The sequence below is a fragment of the Entamoeba invadens genome (genome assembly GCF_000330505.1).
Source record: "Entamoeba invadens IP1 unplaced genomic scaffold scaff_1105074726713, whole genome shotgun sequence".
In the NCBI taxonomy this organism is placed as follows: Eukaryota; Evosea; order Mastigamoebida; family Endamoebidae; genus Entamoeba; species Entamoeba invadens.
Window position 1 is genome coordinate 131,194 of NW_004443770.1, and position 23,135 is coordinate 154,328.

The 23,135-nt window shown below is 34.6% G+C and overlaps 11 protein-coding genes across 11 annotated transcripts; 6 read left to right on the forward strand and 5 right to left on the reverse strand.

The window, feature by feature from the left end:
- Positions 1-1,315: 1,315 nt before the first annotated feature.
- On the reverse strand, positions 1,316-3,625 carry EIN_429010 (hypothetical protein; the record flags this gene model as incomplete). Its single annotated transcript, XM_004261878.1, has 1 exon — positions 1,316-3,625. The coding sequence occupies one exon, from the start codon at positions 3,623-3,625 to the stop codon at positions 1,316-1,318; it is 2,310 nt and encodes a 769-aa protein (XP_004261926.1).
- Positions 3,626-4,054: 429 nt separating this feature from the next.
- Positions 4,055-6,244, reverse strand: EIN_429020 (hypothetical protein; the record flags this gene model as incomplete). Its single annotated transcript, XM_004261879.1, has 1 exon — positions 4,055-6,244. The coding sequence occupies one exon, from the start codon at positions 6,242-6,244 to the stop codon at positions 4,055-4,057; it is 2,190 nt and encodes a 729-aa protein (XP_004261927.1).
- Positions 6,245-6,770: 526 nt separating this feature from the next.
- On the forward strand, positions 6,771-7,911 carry EIN_429030 (hypothetical protein; the record flags this gene model as incomplete). Its single annotated transcript, XM_004261880.1, has 3 exons — positions 6,771-6,869; positions 6,966-7,241; positions 7,420-7,911. 3 exons carry the CDS (start codon positions 6,771-6,773, stop codon positions 7,909-7,911), a joined length of 867 nt encoding a protein of 288 aa, XP_004261928.1.
- A 2,669-nt stretch (positions 7,912-10,580) lies between these two features.
- Positions 10,581-11,573, forward strand: EIN_429040 (protein ASC1, putative; the record flags this gene model as incomplete). Its single annotated transcript, XM_004261881.1, has 1 exon — positions 10,581-11,573. The coding sequence occupies one exon, from the start codon at positions 10,581-10,583 to the stop codon at positions 11,571-11,573; it is 993 nt and encodes a 330-aa protein (XP_004261929.1).
- Positions 11,574-12,094: 521 nt separating this feature from the next.
- Positions 12,095-12,712, reverse strand: EIN_429050 (hypothetical protein; the record flags this gene model as incomplete). The annotated part of the gene is made up of 1 exon (XM_004261882.1): positions 12,095-12,712. One exon carries the CDS (start codon positions 12,710-12,712, stop codon positions 12,095-12,097), a length of 618 nt encoding a protein of 205 aa, XP_004261930.1.
- Positions 12,713-12,974: 262 nt separating this feature from the next.
- On the reverse strand, positions 12,975-13,362 carry EIN_429060 (DNA-directed RNA polymerase II subunit RPB11, putative; the record flags this gene model as incomplete). The annotated part of the gene is made up of 2 exons (XM_004261883.1): positions 12,975-13,173; positions 13,229-13,362. 2 exons carry the CDS (start codon positions 13,360-13,362, stop codon positions 12,975-12,977), a joined length of 333 nt encoding a protein of 110 aa, XP_004261931.1.
- A 209-nt stretch (positions 13,363-13,571) lies between these two features.
- EIN_429070 (tyrosine protein kinase, putative) lies at positions 13,572-14,648 on the reverse strand (the record flags this gene model as incomplete). Its single annotated transcript, XM_004261884.1, has 1 exon — positions 13,572-14,648. One exon carries the CDS (start codon positions 14,646-14,648, stop codon positions 13,572-13,574), a length of 1,077 nt encoding a protein of 358 aa, XP_004261932.1.
- Positions 14,649-15,507: 859 nt separating this feature from the next.
- EIN_429080 (60S ribosomal protein L35, putative) lies at positions 15,508-15,846 on the forward strand (the record flags this gene model as incomplete). The annotated part of the gene is made up of 1 exon (XM_004261885.1): positions 15,508-15,846. One exon carries the CDS (start codon positions 15,508-15,510, stop codon positions 15,844-15,846), a length of 339 nt encoding a protein of 112 aa, XP_004261933.1.
- A 1,052-nt stretch (positions 15,847-16,898) lies between these two features.
- On the forward strand, positions 16,899-20,882 carry EIN_429090 (talin, putative; the record flags this gene model as incomplete). The annotated part of the gene is made up of 1 exon (XM_004261886.1): positions 16,899-20,882. One exon carries the CDS (start codon positions 16,899-16,901, stop codon positions 20,880-20,882), a length of 3,984 nt encoding a protein of 1,327 aa, XP_004261934.1.
- A 600-nt stretch (positions 20,883-21,482) lies between these two features.
- Positions 21,483-22,418, forward strand: EIN_429100 (hypothetical protein; the record flags this gene model as incomplete). Its single annotated transcript, XM_004261887.1, has 1 exon — positions 21,483-22,418. One exon carries the CDS (start codon positions 21,483-21,485, stop codon positions 22,416-22,418), a length of 936 nt encoding a protein of 311 aa, XP_004261935.1.
- Positions 22,419-22,512: 94 nt separating this feature from the next.
- Positions 22,513-23,090, forward strand: EIN_429110 (hypothetical protein; the record flags this gene model as incomplete). Its single annotated transcript, XM_004261888.1, has 3 exons — positions 22,513-22,531; positions 22,583-22,683; positions 22,800-23,090. 3 exons carry the CDS (start codon positions 22,513-22,515, stop codon positions 23,088-23,090), a joined length of 411 nt encoding a protein of 136 aa, XP_004261936.1.
- Positions 23,091-23,135: the final 45 nt, after the last annotated feature.

Sequence of the window (23,135 nt, forward strand, 5' to 3'; positions counted from 1 at the left end):
CATCTTTTTGAATCCCAGCAGTCAAGAAACCAAGGTCTTCGTGATTCTTTTTTGCTTGGATAATTTTCATTCTAATATTTTCAACTTCCAACCACATCAACAATTCATTATTAAACTTTTCTTCATCTTTAAACATTACATTCTTCAGTTTTGTCAACTCTTTTTGGTTTAATTGCTCATATTTGTACCAATAGACTTTGTGACCGTTGAAATATTCAGTCATATACATATGGAAGATTGGAGTATGAACATTATCTTCAAATTGAATAAAATCAATAATGCATCTAGTTTGGTCGATCACCTCATACAAGGAGTCAACAAATATATACTTGAATATATATTTATATCTTATTGAACATAAGAACCAAAATGCATTAATATGTGATTGTCCCAACTTTTTAATTTCACTGATTATTTCAATCAACATTTCTTTTGAGATGATTATCTGTAATCGGGTTTCGCATTCTTCTTTAATATATAACATGAAATATAAAAACGGTCGTCCAAATATAATAGCCCTTTTTATTATATCACGGTTTAATAAATAGTCTTCTTCAACTTTGACAACTATTGAGGCAATTAAAAGCGTAGTCATAACATAAGTGATGTAGATTAATTCGTAAGACATTTTTTTTAATTTTCAAAGTTGAAAAAGTTCTCTTTTAAACCTGTTTTTGAGTTTTTCAAATAATCGATTCAAATGGTTTTATCTTTTCTATTTAAATAAAATTTGTTATTTTATGATGGTTAGCTTACGTCAAAAGTTTTTTTGAAGGAACAAAAAAGACTTTTGGAAATAAAAAACATTATTAGGAAAACAAATTTAATTTAATAATATTAATTTATTATTAATAAAAAATACTAATGTAATATAATAATTCATTTTTATTGGATTTTATTTCAAAATATTCAAAAATTTATTTAGTTTTTGAGTAATTTTATTTTTAATAAAATATGTTACCCTTCATACCCTTTACAGTAAGTATTTTTCTTTTCCCAACATTAGAGCAAAAACTGTTTTTGTTTTCTTCATAATTTTGTATAACCTTTATTGGTTTTACAATAAAGGTTATACCTTAGCCCAAAGAAAAACTAATTTATTTCTATTGTTATATTAAAATAATAAACTATACCGATATAAAAGTCAACTTATTAAAATATTTGTTTTTTTAGTAAAAACCCGTGTTTTTAAAGAAAAATATAGAAATTTTTTTGGGCTAAAGTACATTTTTAGCCCAAAAAAAGGTTCATTTTTACTACTGTAGATACAATATCTATTAAAAATACTCATATTCAATTTATAACGAAAAATTAGTCATTTGGAGCTAATAAAATGTTGCGGGAACACTGCGTGTGTGAGAATGCCACACCCAGCAAAAACGCGCTTTCCAAACTGCTTCAGCGATGGTCCAAACGCGACAACACGCAATTTCTCGCAATCACTGAACGCCTCTTTTCCAACGCGGCTGACGCTGACCCCAATAGTGATCTCAGCCAGTGTTTTGCATCCCGAGAAACATGACTCTCCGATCGTTTCGACTCCATTTCCGATGTTCACTTGTTTGAGATCGATGCAGTTCATAAACGCCATTCTCGCTATTTTCGTGACGCTATTAGGTATAGTCAGTGTTTCGATGCCACAATTTGAGAAGCAAGAATTTCCGATATAAATGAGATTAGTTGGTAGAGTGACGCTATTCAGACTAATGCAGTTTTCGAATGTACACATTTTGAGTGTAGTGATGTGTGGTGAAAGCGAAATAGTACGTAGAGAATTACACAGCATGAACGCGCACTTTCCGATCTTAGAAAGACTGTTAGGGAGGTCTATAGTAAGAAGTGCGTTACATTTCTGAAACGCAGATTTTTGAATCGTCGTAAGACGATTTGGCAGTGTGATGGCCTCAAGATGGTCGCACCCGGAAAAGCACATTTTAGGAATAACAGTGATCAGTTTTCCCAACACAACAGACGACAACCCAACACACAATTCAAACGCGTTCTTACGAAGTGTAGTCACCGATGTACTCATAGTGATCTCCTCAAGAATTCCATCATTAGAAAATCCACAACAAGAAATGCCGTCGATGTAGTTCGGGAGGTACAACGTGCGGACTGCTCTATATACATTGTCGCGTTCACAGAGGAAGTATAAAGGAGTTGGTTCATACTCCATCTCGTCACACCCGTCAAAGACGTCTTCTTCGAAGAAACTGCTTCTTTCATACTTTACAGTACTCAGACTTTTACACCCCGCAAAACACCGCGTTTCAACTCTCTCCACTGTTTTGGGCAGTTCGAGTGTTTCAAGATTTACACAGTCAGAGAAGCATCCTTCTGACAAGACACACAGCGACTCGGGAAGGGTTATTGTAAACAAATTTCGATTGGAACTGAACGCGTACTTCCCAAGTCGTGTGACACTATATGGGACTTTGACATGCTCCACGGAAGTATTCGCAAACGCATACTTCCCAACTCCTTTCAATTTCTTTGGTATACCTTTTGAGAAGAGTTTCGAACACCCATTAAAACAGTGCGCACCAACATCTTCGAGTCTATCAATGTTGTCCACTACAGACAAACAAGAACAATTTTCAAAGCAATTGGGTGGAAGGGATGTCGTGTTACTTGGCAATTTCACTTTCTCAAGACTCGTGCAGTAGACGAAGCACTTTTTTCCAATTGATGTGACACTGTCTGGAAGTGTCATTTGCTTGATCGACACACATCCACAGAAAGCAGAGTCACAAATTGTTCTCAGTGTTGGTGGTAAAGTGACACGTTTGAGGTTTGAGCACCTAAAGAACGCGCCACTAGCCAATGAAGTGATAGACGGCGGTAGTACACACTCCTCTGCACTTGTCATGTGACTGTAACAATACCGCCCAATGGATTTCAGTGTCGAGCATATCGGAAAGTACTTCAATGAGACACACCCAGCAAATACCGAGTCACTAAAGCGAGTTAGAGACGACATAAATGTGATGCCACTTAATGCACTACACCGACAAAACACTGACTTCTCAAGCACTTTGACATTACACCCAATAACAATATTGATAAGACTTGCACTCCCACGGAAACACTTTCTCCCTATTGTTGTGACACTGTGTGGTATGTCGACTCGAGTTAAGCCACACTCCTCAAAACACCTCTTTCTGATGTCAACAACGGAGTCAGGGATTGTCAGTGTCTTTAGACTTAAACACCTTGAAAATGTAGAGGGTGGAAGTACTCGCAGGTTCTCGGATAGAACTACATTAGATAGTGCTGTTGCTCCTTCAAACACACATCGTCCAAGGGAAGTCACCGAAGTACTCATCTCAATACGTTCCAAACGTTCACAGACCCGAAACGCACTCCGTCCAATCGTCTCAACACTTGTTGGGATGGATACTGTTGTAAATGTGTGGCCAACAAACGCTTCACGGCATATTTCTTTTGCTCCATGTAATACACTAAAGTCGGAACTTGGACTTTTATACTTTAAATCGTCACGACACTCAACGTCTGTGTCTGCAGATAAATCAGACGAATAGTCTGTGTCTGACGATGTGCACAAGTCGCTCGAATACTCCGACGGGATATCTATTTGGTCTTTTTGTAATGTGTTACTTTCCATTGTTTTGCAGTTTAGTTTGTATTATTCATTTGTCCTTTCATATCGGTACAACAAATAATTTCTTATATATTATACGTTGTAACTTGTGCCGTTATACACTCTTTCTTTTTTTGTTTTCTTGAAATGAATATAAATAAGTGATACACACTTTTTATTAAGTGGTGTTAACTACACTCAATTCATTTTGAAAACAAAACTATGAACTTTATCAATTGAAAAACAATTTAACAACAATTGTTTTAATTATATAACATAGTATATTGTTTAAAATGAAACTATACTTTTATAATCGATATATATCGGTTAATTTTTCTAGGTTCTTTTAATATAATAACCGATAACCCACTTTTCTGTATTTAACGGTGACACACAAATTGATCATATCTTTTTAATTATAATTATAATTAAAAGAAGTAAATATCAATTCAGTTATTTTCTGATATAATACAACACATACGCGTTTGCTGTGACCAAGTCGTTTTCATTCTTTTCTTCAGAAGTGATCGAGTCGTTAAAATTGTACCACTTATTCCCGACTTTAGCAGACGTTGTGTAATGACCGAAGTTAATCGACCCCGAGTGGTTACATATAGCGCACAGCGAATAAATAGGTAGAGTCTTCTGATCATAGCACTTGACGTATTTTCTCAAGTCGAGGTCGTTGACAGGAAACTCGACCAGTGTCGTAACTTTCTCTGTCAAGTTTCCGTTTGCTTCCAAAAACCGTTTCAAGTGAATGACAAACACTTCGCTTGTTTTATACAGTTCAATCTTTTTATGTGATGGCTGGACTTCTTTACACTTCGTGCAAAGTGCTTTATTTTCATTATTAAGTGATTCCTCCTCTTGGAATGTCTCTAACAACTGTGTGAGTGTTACTTTCGTTTGTTCCTGTTTAGTATATGGTGACGTGTATATTTCAATGTATCTGAACGCGAAAGCGTCCAACGTTTCTCCTCTTACAATTCCGCCATTTTCTTGACTAAAAATTATTTTAAAATTGTGGTCTTGTGTTGGGTGTGGAATTTTTTGAAAAATTTTTGTTGGACTTTTTTGCATCTTCTCGGTCTCAGGAGGATTTTTTTTCATCTCACTTTGTGATGTTTGAACTTTTGGGAGTGAAGTTTCAAATGCAGTGGAGTTATTTATATCCTTTTCCTTATTAGTAGATAATACTAATATATTAGTTTGACTTTCTTTGTGTTCTTCTACTGTTGTTGTTAATAAGTTTTGCACTTCTATTTCTTTCTGTGATGTTGTTTGTCTACTCAGACAGTGTTTTAGACTCTCTCCTATAGTCTTCACCTTGACTTGATCTTTCTTAGGACTTTCTGAAGTATTAATGTGTAAAGAATTAACATCTAAAGAGCAAGACTTAGCTTCTATCTTCTCATCTTCTTTAATTCCATCACCCTCTTTTTTATCATCAATTCCATTTGAGAGGCAATTACCACTTAAGTCGTTATAAGGTCTCTCAAGCCAGTCATCGTTGGGAGATACACTAATATCATCTTCCACTAATTGATATACAGCGTCGTCGACTGCATCTAATTGAACGCTCCGAGGAAAGACAAGTGGCACTCTGTATGTGGTATAACTCGAGTAATTGACCACCACATCATACACCACAAACTCTTCGCATTCGCTTTGTTTCTCAACAACAGCGCACTCACTCCCTTCAGTAAAGTAATTTGCTTCATGGACCTTTGTGACATAGTTCTTGTACCCCAAGTCAAGTACCACATACGAGTGACTCATTTTGCCTCCCGCTGCTCTATACAGTCCAATGACTTCATTCAGCACACCTTCTTGTGTTTTATATGTGACGTCTATCTCAAAGCTTTTGATGTGTTTCAAGTATCTATCGAAAATAATAAACTTAATGACTTTGGGCTGTTGCGGGAGTGCAAGTTGTAAATACACAAATGGCTCAAACCTCACATTTTCATTGCGGCAGACATCGCAAAGGAGTCTTGATTTATAGACGCCTGTAAAAACGTCCGTTATAATACTATTGGTGTGTTTTAAGTAATTCTTCCACTCCAGCTCCGCCCACTTAGCTTCGTTTTTACCATCATATTCCTCTTCTTTTTCAAAACCTTTTTCTGTGGTGTTTTTGTCAACGAATTTCGCATTTCTATTCAGGTCCTCGGCAATTTTGTCGAGTAAAACTGAAGTTAATTCTTGTGAGTCGTGTTGGTCGAAGCCAAGAAAATAGGGTGCGGCGGTGTCTATTTCTTTTTTTAATTCAGTCACATCAATAATTTGCGTTTTGTCGGAATAATAGTCGTTGACTAACTCTGCAAATTTGGTGACTAATTTTCCTTGAGTCCCAAGTGCATTCGTTTTGTTGATTTCGCTTTGCCATGTTACGTTTTGGAAATAATTAACAAAAGAGGGAATGTGAAGTAAACACTGTAAGGAACTGTTTAAGTAACACGTGTTACCCAAATTTTTAATTCCACGTACTCCTTTTACGTTTTGTGATATATAAATAGTTGCGGGTTTTGGAAAGTATTTCTTGTAATTTGCACTTAAAAAAGCGTGCTGCTTTCGTTTCTCCTCTTCCGTTTTGTCATCGGTTTTGAAAAACCGAGAATACTGGTTCTTACTGTCCATCAAAACGAAATTCTCATTTTTCTGTTTAAATTTTATCTTTCTACATTTTAATGCAATTTGATAAAATGTTTTGTTTGTTTTTTTATGAATAGAGCAGATAGTAATTATATAATAGTTTTTATTATTAACAAATAGTTAATAATAAAATTGTATTTTTTTATTAAAATATCTTATTTGATTTTTTATATTATTTTTTAATTCTGAATGGTAAATATTTTGTTTTTAAAAAAAATTATAGATTATTTGATATGTATTATTATTATTAAATTAATATTTTATGATGTATCAAAATATTAATTTTAAATAATAATTAATTATAGAGATTATAGAATTATAACCCGACTTTTTACAGTATAACACCATCTATCTTGTATTTGACACCTAACCATATATATGGTATATTATAATTTTAATTAACCAGATTAATATTATAATTAAATGAAAAACAGAGGTGATTGTGGAAAAAACAACAACTAAGAAAAATAAAAACGATCTTGAATGAACTAAAAAAAAATGAAATTTATAAATGTGTGAACTCCAGCGTATAAATGATGAGATGGATGTTCTTGAAAAAGCGTTAGAAACGTTGGGGAGTACTGTTACGATGTTAGAAAATGATGTTACAGTGTGTTATTAGATATTAAATAGCCAATAGTTTCATGAATTTGAATAAACAAATCTTATAAATATAATTCTTTTTCTTAATAAAACTCAACCATAGGGATATCAGAATACTGGTCAACCAGGAATAACTCCAACAACTATAAATGATATTATAACAACAGAGCGTTCGAATTTTGAAATGTTGTGCACTTCGATCGAACAGATCAAACAGAATCAAACCTCTTCACAAGAAATATTTAAAACCTTTACTGAAGAATCTCTCAATGTGTTTTCCAAAGGACAAAGTCATACAAAAGAAGAAGTCCAAAACGTTCGAGATGATATTATTCGTGCTGAAAAAGTCGTTGATTCTTTAGTCTCACAGACTATGGACGTTTGTGCTTTAATATTCCATACTTCATAAAAATGAAGTATATCATGAGTTTTATTTTTTTAATAAAATTATTTATTTTCTAATAAATGAATTAATAAACAATTTAAAAAATGAATTAAAAAATGAAGTATACAATGAGTTTTATTTCAAATGACTTTTATGACGTGTTTACCTGTAGATTGAGTCGATGTTATCATTAGGTCAAATCAGACAATATTCTTCGAAGAATTATCTTCCCAAAATGTCACAATTTGCGGAGATCATGCAACACAATACAATCTATGTGTTGTCATCGTTTTGGGTCTGTGGATTATTGCAATACAATTCGACACCTGTGTTATGCTTTTGGAACACGGAGAAGACTTTAGCACTTCACATCTTCAATACGTTCTGTTTGATCTTTCAAAATAGTCAGGAGTACAAATATGATATGTCTAAAGGATCATTGGCTCGGGTCGAAAAAGACCCACACGTCGCTTTTAATGAAACAGAAGAATACGTGTCCGTCGAAGTACAAAGCGGCGCTGTGTTGACCCCAATGGGTAAGGCTAAACAATCGTTTGTTGTGAATACAGAATGCGTGCTTCTCAGATTCGACTCCGGAGATATGTTGGCTATCGACACACTCGGAGAATCTATCTTCATCGACGGAAAACTCGTTACTATTTGACTTGTGTGTATCTCTTCAGTCGATTCACTGTACTACTATTCATAGTTTTATTATTAATTAGATGCATATGTGTAATTACTGTACCATAATTTATAGTTCTATTAATTATATCATTTAAATTGTATTTTTATTAATTGTATTATCATATATTATATTGATATATTATAATAATAATTAATAACTATAATATATTAATATTATTATACTAAATATATTAATATATTATATGATTAAATTGGTATTTTTAAACTATAAACTAATTTTTATTATAGTAAATAATAAATTGATGTAAGTTGGGATTGAAAAAGACAGAAAGAAACCTTTCTTGAAGGAGGAAAATAAGGGAAGAGGCAATATGGAAAAGAAGACAACCTCACCAGTTAATGACTACGAAGAAACTAAAATGAAGTACAGAAATCTGAAAAAAGAGGTAAAAACACTCGACAAGAAGTCGAAAAGTTTGAAAAAGACACAGGCAACAGATGAAGAAAAGGAAACTATCACCCAGATTCTTAACACAAAGAAGCACGAACTGGACGAGGCAAAGACGCTCTATCACGAGAAGAGGTCTGAGAAATGGAAGCAGAAATTTCACAGGGCCAATTAGCTCACCCTCGTACTATTGAGTAATAAATTTTGACTACTGTCTTTTGGCATTAATTTGCGTATCAAGTAATCTAAAAATAACAACACAATCAATACATGATCATTTATGCCCGAACCTTCCTTTATTAGTTTTAGTATCATGAATGAACAAATCCAATTCTGCTTGAACTTCTTTTGTTATATCCTCTGAAGTTCCTTTTAAAAAAATATGTGTGCCATCGATTTCTTCTACGTCAATACTCTTTTTCTTTGCTATTTTCCTCGCTATAGCCAAAAGGTGTGGCTCTGTCACTGAAAATAGCATTCCTGCCGATTCTTCAAAACACCTCACATCTTGATATGACATTTGTATCTGTTCAATCTTAGTTTCAGATTTCCATTAGTTTAACAATATTATATATATTATATTATATATATATAATATATGATATATAAAATATATTATATATATAAAATATATTATATATAAAATATAAAATATAAAATATAAAATATAAAATATAAAATATAAAATATAAAATATAAAATATAAAATATAAAATATAAAATATAAAATATAAAATATAAAATATAAAATATAAAATATAAAATATAAAATATAAAATATAAAATATAAAATATAAAATATAAAATATAAAATATAAAATATAAAATATAAAATATAAAATATAAAATATAAAATATAAAATATAAAATATAAAATATAAAATATAAAATATAAAATATAAAATATAAAATATAAAATATAAAATATAAAATATAAAATATAAAATATAAAATATAAAATATAAAATATATATTATATATATTATATATATTATATAAAATATATTTTATATTATATATTATATATTTTAATTAAATCTAAAAAGAAACACACCAAAATTATTTTTGATCATAATCCTTGTTTTTAAATGTATCTTTGTGTGTCTGCTTGTCCATTGATAAAGACAATTTTTTTAAAAAAAGACATTTTTTTGATTGAATTAATTATTTTTGAATTGCTCAAATTTTTTTAAAAATGGTTTAAACATCCCGATAATTTACATTATAACGCTTTAAATTATTTTAGTTTTAACAATTTTTAAATGACAACAGAAGATCCAACAATCACAATAATAATAAGTAGTTCATTTATAAGTAAATAATGATATTATCAAACCCATAACAATTTCAAATCATTAATTTCTGCGACACTCAGATAGTGCGTTTTTTTGGTGTCTGTTTTTCGATTTATAAGCTATTACAAAATCACTCCAATTTCAATTTTTTTGAAAATTCGTATTAAATCCTCCGAACCATTTTTTAACTATAATTATAACTTTTAATTTTTAAAATTCAAGTTTTATGTATTTTGTTGGTTTTTCTACTTTGTTGAACAAATAGTAAAATAAAATAATTCTAAATAGTAAAATAATATTAATTCTATTTTTTTAACTTTTTTAATTATTTAATCTAGTTATTATTAATAATAGATTTTTGGGGTTATGTTTTTTTACAAACAATAAACAAACTAGAATTATATCTATAATTTACTATAATCCATAAGTTTCTGAATTCTTCTGATATTTAAAAATGTCATTTAAAGTGTTTTTGACGTTTTAACAAATTTATTTTTAAAAAAAGACGAAAAGTATTATTTTCGATTTGTTCATTAAAAAAATGTTATTTTTTGATTTATTTGCAGTTTTTCAAAAAAATCAAACTAAATTCCCGAATTTTAGCGTTTTTTAAACAAAAACAATTGAATTTTGAAAAAGTTCTCAAAAAGAGGATCTGGTGGAAAAACGAAATTGAAATTGAAAAAAATAACCCAACGTCTGGATAATTGTCTGTCGCAGCAGGTTGAAAACAAAAAGATAAAACAAACAGACCATTATTTATGTTGTCAGTACCCTTTTAATTATAACTTTGTCTTTAAGATACTGAAATTATTTGCATTTTTGTGAATGAAGAGGATCAAAGTTGTCATTCACTCGGATTACAAAAAATCATCAAAACAGACAGATGTTGGAACGGTGGGACATTTAAGCGACAAAAACTTGAACAACTCAACCAGTACAATGAATGTTGTCAAGCAACCACCTCAAGTAATGACTAAATGGGACAAAGGATTCCTTCTCCAACTCGGTATGATCCTCCCAATTGTCCTTGTCTGCATCCCTTCTTCCTTCTCACGAGGAACAGAATTCTTGGACTCTCCACTTCCCACCCCAGTTGACTTAGTGTACTTCATAATACCGTTCACTGTTATCTCGCTTCTGAGAATCGTCTTAGCCCAAAACCTCTTTCTCAAAATTGCAAAGAAAGTTGTTTTTGTCAAACCAGATTGGACAAAGGAATTCACTGAATTCAGATATGAACGTTTTGGACTGACGTTCTTTAAGTTCTTATATTACATGATGATCGCTCCTTTGGGTATTTATTTGTTTAGAAATGAAGACTGGATGCCAGCCGCGCTGTTTGGAAGAGGAAAATCAGATTTGATGCTCATCTATGAGAATTTCCCATATGTACCCGAAGTGAAATACCTCTCCATTTATTACTGTTTGGAGTTGGGATATCATTTCCACAGTCTTGTGTTCCATCTCTGCTCAACACCAAGAAACGATTATTATGACACGTTGCTCCACCATGTTGCAACAATCTTTTTGGTTGTTTTCAGCTATCTCAACAACTGTGGGAGAATTGGGATTTGTGTGATGGTTCTCCACAACATTGTGGACGCCGTGATGTACTTCACAAAGTGCACCAATGACTTCAAAAATCAAATTCCTTGTGACATCGGCTTCATTTTCTTGGTGATCTCTTATGCGAGGTTTAGACTCTGGGTTTTCCCAAGGTACATCATTTACGCTGCTTTCCAGGCGTACCACGTCATTCCTGAAGGAGCAACGGGAGGGTACATTGTGTACGGACTTCTTGTTGGGATGCTGTGCAGTCTTTTGGTTCTCCACATCTACTGGTTTTCACTCATCCTCGACATGGTGAAAAAGTTGTTTTCAAAAAAAGGTGTCGTAGACCCTCATGCAGTGAAACAAAAAACACAAGTTTAACTGTAACATTCGTTTATTTCCAGAGCGCAAAGCTTTCATGTAATTCACTTAATTCTTACCTTGATGAACAAAGCCAAGTTTGACTATTTGTTATACCAATTCATTTCAAATTCAACCATAATTGAATTATCATATAATAATAGAATAACGTAAATAAAACAATCTGAAAAAGCAAACTATCAACGACTTTAAGCACTGATTCGCGTGTTGCTGGGAGATAGACGCATCCCATTTTGCAGTAGACCTCCTTCATGTTATTTCACGTGTTGTTCCCTATAGAGTGTGAGACGATATCATTTCATATCTTTTGACACAATCACACTAAATGAAAAAAACACAAACCCTTCCTTCTGGCAATGTCAACAACTCTGACCTTTGCACTTTCAAGAATTGCACTTGTTCTTGTAATAATTCATTTCCGACAAAAGCGTTTTGAGTCTGTTCCATTCGATTCCCCCAACTGAAATTGGCAGTTCTGAGTGTTCCTCCCGTGAAACCTAAAAAGTGACGAATACAAAATATTAAATAAGAACTTGGTCTTCCTTAGGCTTCGGCGACATATTTCTGACAAACTCCAACACGGCGTCTGCTTCGCTCTCTGAGAATCCGTTCATAGTTTTCACTATTTGGATCAGTGTGTCTTGCATTGGCTGTTTAATAGCTGTGATTTCGTTATAAATCTCCCGACGTGGTTTCTTCTCCTTATTAATTCTTCGTGTCTCCGATGACCTTGTGCTTCTGTCCTCCTCCGTTGAAGCCAAATAACTTTGGCAGCTTCTTGGCATCCGAACGCTCCGGCGGTCGGTGACGGACATCTTTCGCAGTGGTTCTTTCTTTGGTTCGTGCAGTTTTAAATAGTCGATGATGTCTTTCAGAAACTCGCTAGTACTCAATATGTGGTCTCTTATCTCTCCGCCGTCTTTACGTTTCCATTTGTAGTGTCTTTCTTCCCCTCCTATTTCCTTTGTTATTGCAGATGGGAGAAACGAGATGTCCACCTCCGAGGGGGGTTCTTTATTAATATCAACGTGAGTACCAATCGCAGCGGCTTGAACGGGGGAGTGCGTCTTTGCTGGAACTTCCTCCGACTTGTCCAGTGGAATTTCAATCAACTTCGTGTCGCCCGTTTTGTCCTCCATCGGCCTCTTCTTTTTTCAGATGAAAAACAATTTCTATCTTTTGCTCTTTTTGTTCTCAAAAAAAACAAAAACCCTTCAAAGAAAAAGGAAAAACGTCTCCGTCACTTTTTATCTTTTCTTCACGCTCCTTCGCTAACAGGGAAGTTACTATACTTGATAATACAGTTTACTAATTTCTAATAGTACAATAAGCTGCAGTATAAAACAAATTCTATATGTATGGTTACTTATACTACAAGGAGTAATACAGGAAAATGCAAAATCAATCTAAATTTTCAGTGGCTTGGTCAAAATCTTCCTTGGCAAGCTTGACCTTTCTGATAATTCTGTCGAGCGCGTTTTCCAAAGCGACTTTTGGTGTGATGACGCCGTCGGTACGGATTGTCATTTCGATCACATATTTGAGTGGATGTGGTTGTCTATATCCTGCAAAGATGACATGTTTGTCGTTAAGAAGTTCACTACACGTCAACTCTTAAACTGAAGACCTTGTAAACTAAAGAAGAAATAACAAACACTCGAATCATATTCCCTGCCGTGTGGTCTTCTTTGACAAAAGTAAACTTGCAAACATTCCCATTCTCTTCACATAGAATTTTCTGCTCGTTTGGCTGCATACGATATATCTCATTCAAGTCAGGTGCGTTCATTCGTTGCTTTCAATTATTTTTTTTAAGTTTTTATTTTCTTTGAGGAATAAAATGTTATATATAACATTTTAGTCCATTGCATGGAGATTAGTGATGACGTGTTGCATGTCTTTTGATTACTATTTAATTTATAATATTACTTTATTATTATAAAATATTAATTATTATTAATTATTATTAATTATTATAGATATTATTAATTATTAGAATTAAACTAGAAACAAACTAATTCGATCCTCGGGTTGAGTCTTCCAACAATCTTCTATAAGACGCCATAGAGTGACATCACAAGAGTCTGGCTTGGGAAGTCTTTTGTTAGAACAAATGAACTGAGCTATAGACCAAGGGTTTGGGAAATCGATGTCGTTGTAAGGGACTTTGTTAGTGAGTATTTCGTAACATAAGACTGCGAAACTGAATACATCGCTTTGAGTAGTAAGGTGTTGTCTATTCCATTGTTCTGGTGACATGTAAATTGGAGTCCCGACATCGGGCGCGGGAAATGCATTTTTCTCTTCACAACAAGTCTCGAAATCACAGAGTTTAGCGATCACGGGACTCTTGATGGACTTTGAAAAGATGAGCACATTGGCGCTCTTCAAGTCGCGGTAGACTAATTTCTCCGAGTGCAATTTCATGAGTGCCGAAGCGATGTTTCTGTATATAGTAAGTCTGATTTTAGTGTTTAAAAAAATAGGACATTTAGTGCCGATTTGTGAACGAAGGTCGTAAAGAGCGCATTCCATCACGAGTGTTGGGAGTTGTGGGGTGACGGTAAACCCTAAAATTGTTACAACCGTCTCGCAAGTAAATTTACGATATAAAGACATCTCTGTGAGGTACATAGAATATTTGGTTGAATTGTTTTGGTCAAACATGAGCTCTTTGATGGCTACATTAGTCTTATTATATTCCCCTTTATACACTTGCCCATATACCCCAGAACTAATAAATTTGGTTTTCTTAATATCATTGATATCAATATAAAGAGAATGATTTGTTGTAACTAGAAGAGTAAAGTAAGTCGTTGTGTTTTTTATATATACGTTGATTCGACTGTTGTCTTTCCGCAATTTAACAATAACTGTGATGTCAAGAACACCAACTCCATCAGTTAGTACTGTTGAAGAACTCGAAAGAGATATCCAGACGTTTTCAATTGGGGTCACGTTGATTGTTTGTTCTTGCTTAGACTTCGAAGACAACTCTACTTTGATACTTTGAGGCTCACCAACTACACAGGTCATTCTGATAACCTTCTGTGTCGGGCAAATGTCTGAAGACATTGGAATTTTATAATTCAAAATAAATTAGTAAATAGAATCAAATATTATTATAAATAATTATTAAAAATAATATAATAATATAGTTTGTTAAACCATTTTAATGTCATTTAATAATTTAAAGAAGAAGTATTATTCATAGTATATAGTAGTATGTAATACTATACAATAGTCTTAAAGTGTAAATACCTTCATAATTCGTTGAATATGAACATACAAAAATACTCTATTAACAATGCAATGAATCAATAACTGGCGACATACCAAATTGCATGAATCTCTGCTGGGAACCAAAAGAGTAAGCACAGAATAATGCTGATCCAAAAATGAATGCAACATCCCCCGAGAAAGATAATAGGCAATGGGGGAAGAATAAGAGCTAGTATGATCCACAGAACACATCGGCATCCACACTCCATTTCCTGACTCTCTGTTGTTCTTTCTTTATTTTTCTTCACTTAAATACGTTCTTTCCTCCAAAGTGAGAGATTGACAGTTTAAGATTATTTGAATTACTAGTTATATTATAATAATATATAATTTCCCAAAACGTCTTTTTTTGATATGATAAACTATATATTATAATATATTATAAATAAAAATTATTTCAACAATTCTTTAAATGAAGAACTTCTGCACTTTTGACAAAAAACCATTTACAATTTTATTCAAAAAACAAATTCTATATTTGAGCTAATAATAAATTAACAAAGAATTAGAAATTAAATCAAAGAAGGAGTGGCGCCAAAAAAGACGAAACCCTGAAAATTACAAAAGTAGATCGACCACAAGTTTGTAGTATGTCACGTCCTTACCAACGAAGTAACGAATAGTGTCCTTGAAAACCAAAGATTTGAGTGCGATGAACAAGACAGACCTTGCCGCCAAGTTGGTCGAGCTCAAAACTGAGTACGCCAATCTCCGCACTGCAAAAGTGACTGGCGGACAACCAGCCAAACTCTCGAAGTTAAGAGTCGTCAGAAGAAACATTGCGAGACTCCTCACTTTCATGAACACTCAAAGAAAGAACCAACTCAGAGTCTATTACAAACAATCTAAGTACATCCCAAAGGAATTGAGACCAAGAACTACTAAAAAGCAAAGACTCGCTTTGACTCCAGAACAAAAGAACGCTAAGACTAAGAAACAGGCACAAAAGGCAGCTATGTTCCCTATGAGAAGATTCTTTATCAGAGCCTAATCGATTTTTACTATTATAATGTTAAGTACTTTGACTCAGACGTGAAATATGTGTTCTTTATGTTTTTTTTGGTAAAAGAGATTGGCAATTGCTATGTAAATTAACTTAGATTTCAATGGAGTGTTCTATTTAACACATGACTGTATAATTGATTAAGATTTTTATTGTAATAAATAATTAATTAATTCAATCACAATCTGTATGTCTGTTAATTACAATGATAAATATAAAATGATTACTATAAAATATTATATTTAATAGTTATTGAGAAAACTTGAAATTGTGTGTTTGTTGAAATTATTAAATTAAAAAATTACATTTAAACAACCATTTATTAACTATATTTTCAGGAAAAAATTTTACATATCTCATCTTGATAACCTCATAAAACGTCAAAACCAATGTTTATAATATAAATATAATATTATAACTATATGAACAATCACCTTAATAGTTAGTTTTGCCAAGTCACTTGTTAAAGACCATCTCAATTCGGCAGTTCTGAAATTTGAGTGCCACGTGTTTATCTTTTCGCGAAATAAATACCTCTAAATCCATAATTAATCCAATAAAACTTTTTAATAACAATTTCATTCTCTTGTATTACCATATCCCAAGACATGCCCACCACTTTTTTTTATTTTTTTATTTTTTTTGTTTTATATTTATGAAACTATCAATTATAATATAATATATTAAACACTATAGTACATTATTGAACTTAACAATCAAAGTATTTCTTGATGAGTCAAAGATGGTCTGAACGATCCGAAAGTGAAAGCGAAAAAGAAGTTCCAACTCTGAACTGCAAAATACCACAAAAAGTTTGTAAGCAAGCACCGTTGTGAAATAAGAAACTAACAAGTAGTGACTCTTGTATTGCAAGTCTTATTTGGAAAAGAGCGGAATTTGCTGCAGACGAAGAAGATGGCCTTTCAGTTCAGTGCGACGATCTACGACATCCTTGTAGCCATTAAAGACAAACAACAGTCTGATAGTTTGTTAATAGTTCCATTTTAATTTATTGAATAATACGATGACCCTTAGTTAATATGGAGGAGTATGCCCTCTTCCGCCCAAACAATCAAGATAGTAGTCAAGGTGAATGGATGATACCCAAGCGTACTATTGAATCGTACGGGTTAGTCACCGACGATCGCATTTGGTTCCGTGCCCGGATGCAAATAGTGAATGTGATGTTACCGGATGGTTCGCAGAAGAAAATGATGTTAGATGTATGTCAGCCGATTAAAGGCTTAATAGCAGCGATAGCAGATAAGATGTCTCTCCACCACGCCGAAGCCTTTGGGATTCAAGTGTATGGCACAAAGCGCTTCTTGAAGATGAAGAATTCGTTGTATGAAGTTGCTCCGTGTGACGCGGTGTTTACATTAAAGAAGCGCCACTTCATTCAAGAGGGAGAATTGAATCGCGACGACCCGATGTTGTTACATCTGACGTACGTCCAAGCCCATGATAATATAGTCGATGGGTTATACCCCTGCACGCGCGACGAGATCATTAGATTTGGCGCATTAAACATGATGATCGACAGTGGCAAATGTTCCGATGACAAGAAGGTGAATTCGGTGCATCAAGTGAGTCACGACATCATCCCGAAGTGTTACCAATCGAAGGACATCGAGAAGGAGATCTTCAACGGGTGGAAGAAGATGAATGCGATGACTCCGATCGATGCCAAATACAAGTACTTACAGTTGTGTATGACACTCCGGTCGTATGGGATGAATATCTATGCCGGGGGTATTGAGCCCAAAGGTGTCGTTCAACCGGAAGAAGGCAAGAAGAAGAAATTGTCTTCCGTCTTTATGGCGTTTAGTCCAACTGATTTAAAAATGTTGTCTCCGGAACATAAAGTGTTAATGTGTGAACCGTACGAACATCTCAAAACATGGAAATTCTCTGATGAAACAATTACATTCGACTTCGCGAAGTATAATAACGGAGAAACTATTGTTTTCTATACTAAAGAAGGCGAAGATATCTTCTCGTTAGTAGCAGGGTATATGGAGATCATCACAATGAAGGCTTCGAAGGCTATTGTGGACGACAGAGACTTAGAAAAGGCAACTGAAGTCGAATTGACAAAGAAGAAGAAGACGGCTGCTGTGAAGACGACGACGGTCAAGACGCGAATTGCCGCAGTACCTCCACCTATTGCTCAAGCGGCACAAATCACAGATTCTTCAAACGTCTTTGTAGCAAATAAGGAGTATGCGTTACCAGTCAACTTCTCTGTCGATTTGAAAGAGAAGGCGCAGAGTAACGAAGAGATCTGGAGAAACCAATTAAGAAATCAATCGGACAATTTACTGAGTTTGCTGAAGCCCTTGTCTGAAAGCTTTAGAGGAGGAAGTAAAATGGCGAATGAGAAGATCAAGCAGTTTGGGTTCTACGTTGATGGTATTCGAGCGGCTGTTATGAGTGGAGCGGCGTCAGTGGAGGACAGAGAAGTCTTAGAAGCCATGACAAACAACTTAATGGACGCTGTGAGAGATTATATGGACATCTGTGCTGCGTTAGAAAAGGATCCGAACAATCCGGCACTCCTTGCGGCGTTAGCAGATGCTGAGAAACGCGTCCAAATGTGTACACAAGCCTTGAACGCATGTTCACAAGGGTTAGTTATGAACGTCGACCAAGATGTTGTCTTTGAATTGTCGACATCCATCTGCGCTGATGTCGACTGTGCTTGTGAATTAGCTCGAACGTTAGCTGGAGATATAGTTGAACAAGCTATTACGGATGCGCAGACGAATGCGCGGTTATTGATGTATGGGTCACAGTCGATGGGACTTGCCATGTCGAGTGATGAGTGTCAATCGATCATGAAAGATTTGTTAGCGAATTGTAAGAACTCTACTGTCAATTTATTGGAGACGTCACAATTGAAAGGGACTGCTGCTGGTGGACCTCTTGAGATAGATGTCGACGACATTTGTAAAGGGTGTGACTTAGTCGATAACTTTGTGGAAGACATTAAAAACAATAAGAATAACAAACGAAAGAATTTCATCGAATCGACCGGAAATTGTTTGCAGATGGCGGACTGGCTTTCGACGTTACAAAACATGCGAATCGAAGATGTCCAAAAGGCAGCAATTGAGATGAAAAAGGAGATCCCAATATTTGTGAAGTACATGAAGGAGAACGTTTCACAAGTTGAAATCGACGACGCGAAGAGGCAATTTGTGATCTCCAATTTGAAGGAGATGACAGTCAATGCCAAAGTCATCATGACAAATGCGGACCAAACGCAATATAAATCACAGAACAATGACGATATCAGAGAGGCTGCTGGACTCATTGCAGACTCTATTAGAGCAGTCATGGGCGATGAAGTGAATGAAGTAGTTCATAACTCGATGTACTCGGACTCAAAGAAAGCTGCTATCTCCTGTGCGAAGTTGAATCAAATACTTAAGAAGCAAAGTCGCAATGAGAAGAACGCGAAGTATTCTGACCAATTAATGAAAGCCGCACGAATGACTTCATTAGCTGCAGAACAGTTGTTGGCGCCTGTTGAAGAAGATGAGGACGAGAGAAAGTTCATCGAGAAGTCAAAGAAGATCACGAGTGGATATGTCGATATGTCCACTGAACTTGCGTCGCTGACAGAAGTCATTGAAGAGGGAAGATCTGATATAGTAGAAGAGAAGATCCAACTTGATTTGATGATGCAGAAGCTCGAGCAAGATGTGAATACCTTCCAACATCAAGATATGACATCATCGATCCACACTGCATCTTCTGATTATCGTATGGCAGCAACAGAACTGAAGAGGGAATATTTATTATTAGAGTCTGCCACTGAATTTGAAGAGGTTGGAATTAAAGAAGAATTGAATGAAGACGCTCTGAAGAGTCTCGAGGAGTTCTCTAAATTGCGCCATCAGCTTGATGTGATTGAGATGTATAACTACCACACCCCAGAAGTTGTTGCGTGTGTCTCTCAAAAGTCCAAAGAAGTCTTAGAGAAGCTGATTAAAGCTTCTAAGACGTCGAAAAAGAAAAATGAGAGGAAGATGGTCTTAGACGCTGCTATGAAACTCTCGAATGAGACTTCAAGACTGTTAACTGCAGTTGAACAAGAGTCTGTTGGTGTTCAAGTGAATAAAGCGTCAATTGAGAATGACTTAACTTGTGCTGAGAAACAAGTTGTGAACATCTTGAAGATTGAAGAAGCCGTTGATTTCAATATTACACAAGCTGTCGAAGTGACCGAAGAAGTGATTAGTGCGGAGTCTGTTGCATTAGATAAGATGAAATTGAGTACATCTGAGATAGAAGCCATTTATCAGGACATTCAAAAGGAAGTCCAACACAAGAAAGAAGTAGCAGATGCCTCTGAAGACCCCAAATTAATCGTAGAAGCTGCTTTACAAGAAGCTGTTGTTGTTATGATTGGATCATCAATTGGAGTCTTGTCGACAGCAACACAGGCACAGACGGAGTTAGTCGCTCAATTATCGAATCCACAGACTTCCCAAGGCGTATTAAGAAACAAAGAATATGCCGACGAGTTAGTTAAAGCTGTCGATGAAGTCAAAGACACTGCTTTAGAGTTACAGAGACAAGTGAAAGATGATAAAATCGACTCCGATGAGTTAGTCAAGACTGCAGATAAGATCGGGAAGAAGGTCGAAAGAGTTGTCGTCTCATGTCGAGCAGGAACTAAGACTAAAACTAAGAGTAATCGTTACAAAGAATTACTCGACGCGTCTAAAAAGCTTGCCGACGCGACAAAGAACCTCTTAACGTGCGCTAAAGATGTCGACGAATTTGATGATACCCCTATTGTCGTCCAAATGAATATGCCACCTCCCCCACCACCTGTAGTTGTAACGGATGTTAAGGTAGACGATGTACAAGACGACGTCGAAACGTTTGGTATCGACGAGTATACCTTGAGGGAAATCGAACAACAAAAGAAAATCTTCGACTTGGAGAAAAAACTCCAGGCAGCTAAAAAGAAAAAAATCGACTTGGAAGAACTAGCGAAGACTTTTCAATAACTAATCCTTACATGTTATCATGTCGTTTTTTTATACTTCAGTTTACTATGTTTTTATTAGTTAAATGTGATATATATCATCTGTCATTCAATAAACTATTTTTATAATTATTTTTAGTAATAAATATATTCTATTTGAAAAACTAATTCTGGGTGAAGGTCTAGTTTCGGATTCGTCGTATATTTTTATAGCGATTTTGGTGAGGGATAAAAAACAATAAATATTTTAACTATTTGTTATAAATATAATACCAATACATATAGTAAAAAAAGATTTGCATTTAGTTTCAGAACACAAAAAACGTTTTGTTAATCAATTGGAACTAAATTTTTATTACTAACAATAAACCATATCCACCACTACAAAAAATCTACAAAAACAAAAAGTGAAAAAGTTAATAAGATTATTCTTTCATTTCTTTTTACTATAAAAAAAACCATAGTCAACTTAAAACTAATAAATAATTCAAAAACAATGATTTTCCATTGAAATGACCAAACCGACCGGGAAACAAGAGAAAAAAAGACTGAAAAGTGGAAGTCAACATTACCAATAAGAAAAGAGATAGAAAAAAGAAAAGAACTCAAAAAAGTAAAGAAGATGTTTAGTTGGTTTTTCCGCAAGAGCAGCCCTGTTGAGGTTCATACTTCATACATAGATACACATACATGGGTAGCCGAGTTGAACGGTGGAGACCAACTTCAAACTATTAAAGAACTCTTTGCAGTGACTTTTGACGCGGACAACTTTGTAGTGATTGACGACACCACCTCCGTCACCGCGACACTAATAGGAGAGGAGAAGTACCAGTGCACCCTCACATTTGGGTACAACGGTGATAACAAGAGAATTGCAGTCATAGCGTATAACGACGACGAAGACGAGTCGATAGTCAAACCAACGATCAACGCCTTTTCTGTCGAGTTGGAGAGTTACTCATTACTCTCGGACCAACCAATTAAAGAACAAAAGCCAATTGAAAACTCGATGATCCCAATGAAGGAAGTCGTCGAGGACAAAGATATCATCAACGACGAGGAGAATCTGAGTTTCTCGGGAATGCTTCGCGAGAACGTCGATATCAAAAAGATGCTTGCCAAAGTCGTCAAGTACGGGAAGGAGAAGGCAATGCTTGAGGTCAAGACAGAAGCGGGGAAACTCTGCTTTGTTGAGAAAGGAAATGAAACGTTTAAAATAGTGATACAGATCGGGAGAAATAGTGAGAAGCAAAGAGTCATGAGTTTGACTGCGAACGAGAAACGACCATATTGGAAAGAACTGGTCGAGGGAATTATTACCATCTTAATGAAAGGAAGATGTTTCAACTCATATGCGTTGAATGCAGCACTTCGAAAAACACTGAAGAGTACTTCTAAAGTCGTGAAAAACAATACCATTGTGGAGGAGAATAAGGAAGTGGCACTCGATTTAGAAAAGACAAATACTGGCGAAGGGAAAGAGACAAAGGAAGACAAAAAGACTGAAGAAATGAAAGAAGAAAAGAAGGACGTTGCCATCGAAGTGGGTACTCTCTAATTTTTTTGAAAAGGTTTTTAAAAAGTTTTTAAACAATTTTTTGCTATTTCTTGTGTTCTGAACATTTTGTGAACTTTTTATTTCAATTGCGTTGATGGAGGAAAAGATCATCCGTTTGCAGTCTTTTTCGAGTTGGTTTGTTGTGAATATGAAATAATGAATAGAAAGTGTCGCAGAACATGGGAGCAACGATTACAAAGCTTATTTGGAAGAACAAAAGCAGAAAAAGCTTGTTGAGGAAGAAGAGGTGAAGAGTAAACAGCAGGTTTGTGCTAATTCTTTTGGATCGAGCAATATTAATACTTGTAAAACTATTAATCAAAAGAAAAAAAACTATTAAGGAATGGTTCGATGGATTGAAGAAGAAAGAATGACAAGAAGGAAGAGGAGAGTCGATTAGTGAAAGAAAAGGTCGACAAGGAGAACGCGCTTTTTTTGAAGAAGAGGGAAAAGAACCAAAAGAAGCGGATGAGGAAGAGAAAGGCCGTAGTGAAAAAGAGAGAAATTCAGAAGGCGGAGAAATTACAGAAGAAAAAGGAGAGAGACCAGATCACTCAAAAAGTTGTGAGAGTCGAGAACAAGAAAGAAGAAGAGGCATTAAAAACAGTCGAACAACATAATACAAACGACAAAGAACAAAAACTCACAGAAGAACAAAAGAACTCTGATTGATTTTATTAGTAAATTTATACTATTTTATAGTATTACTTTTTTGTG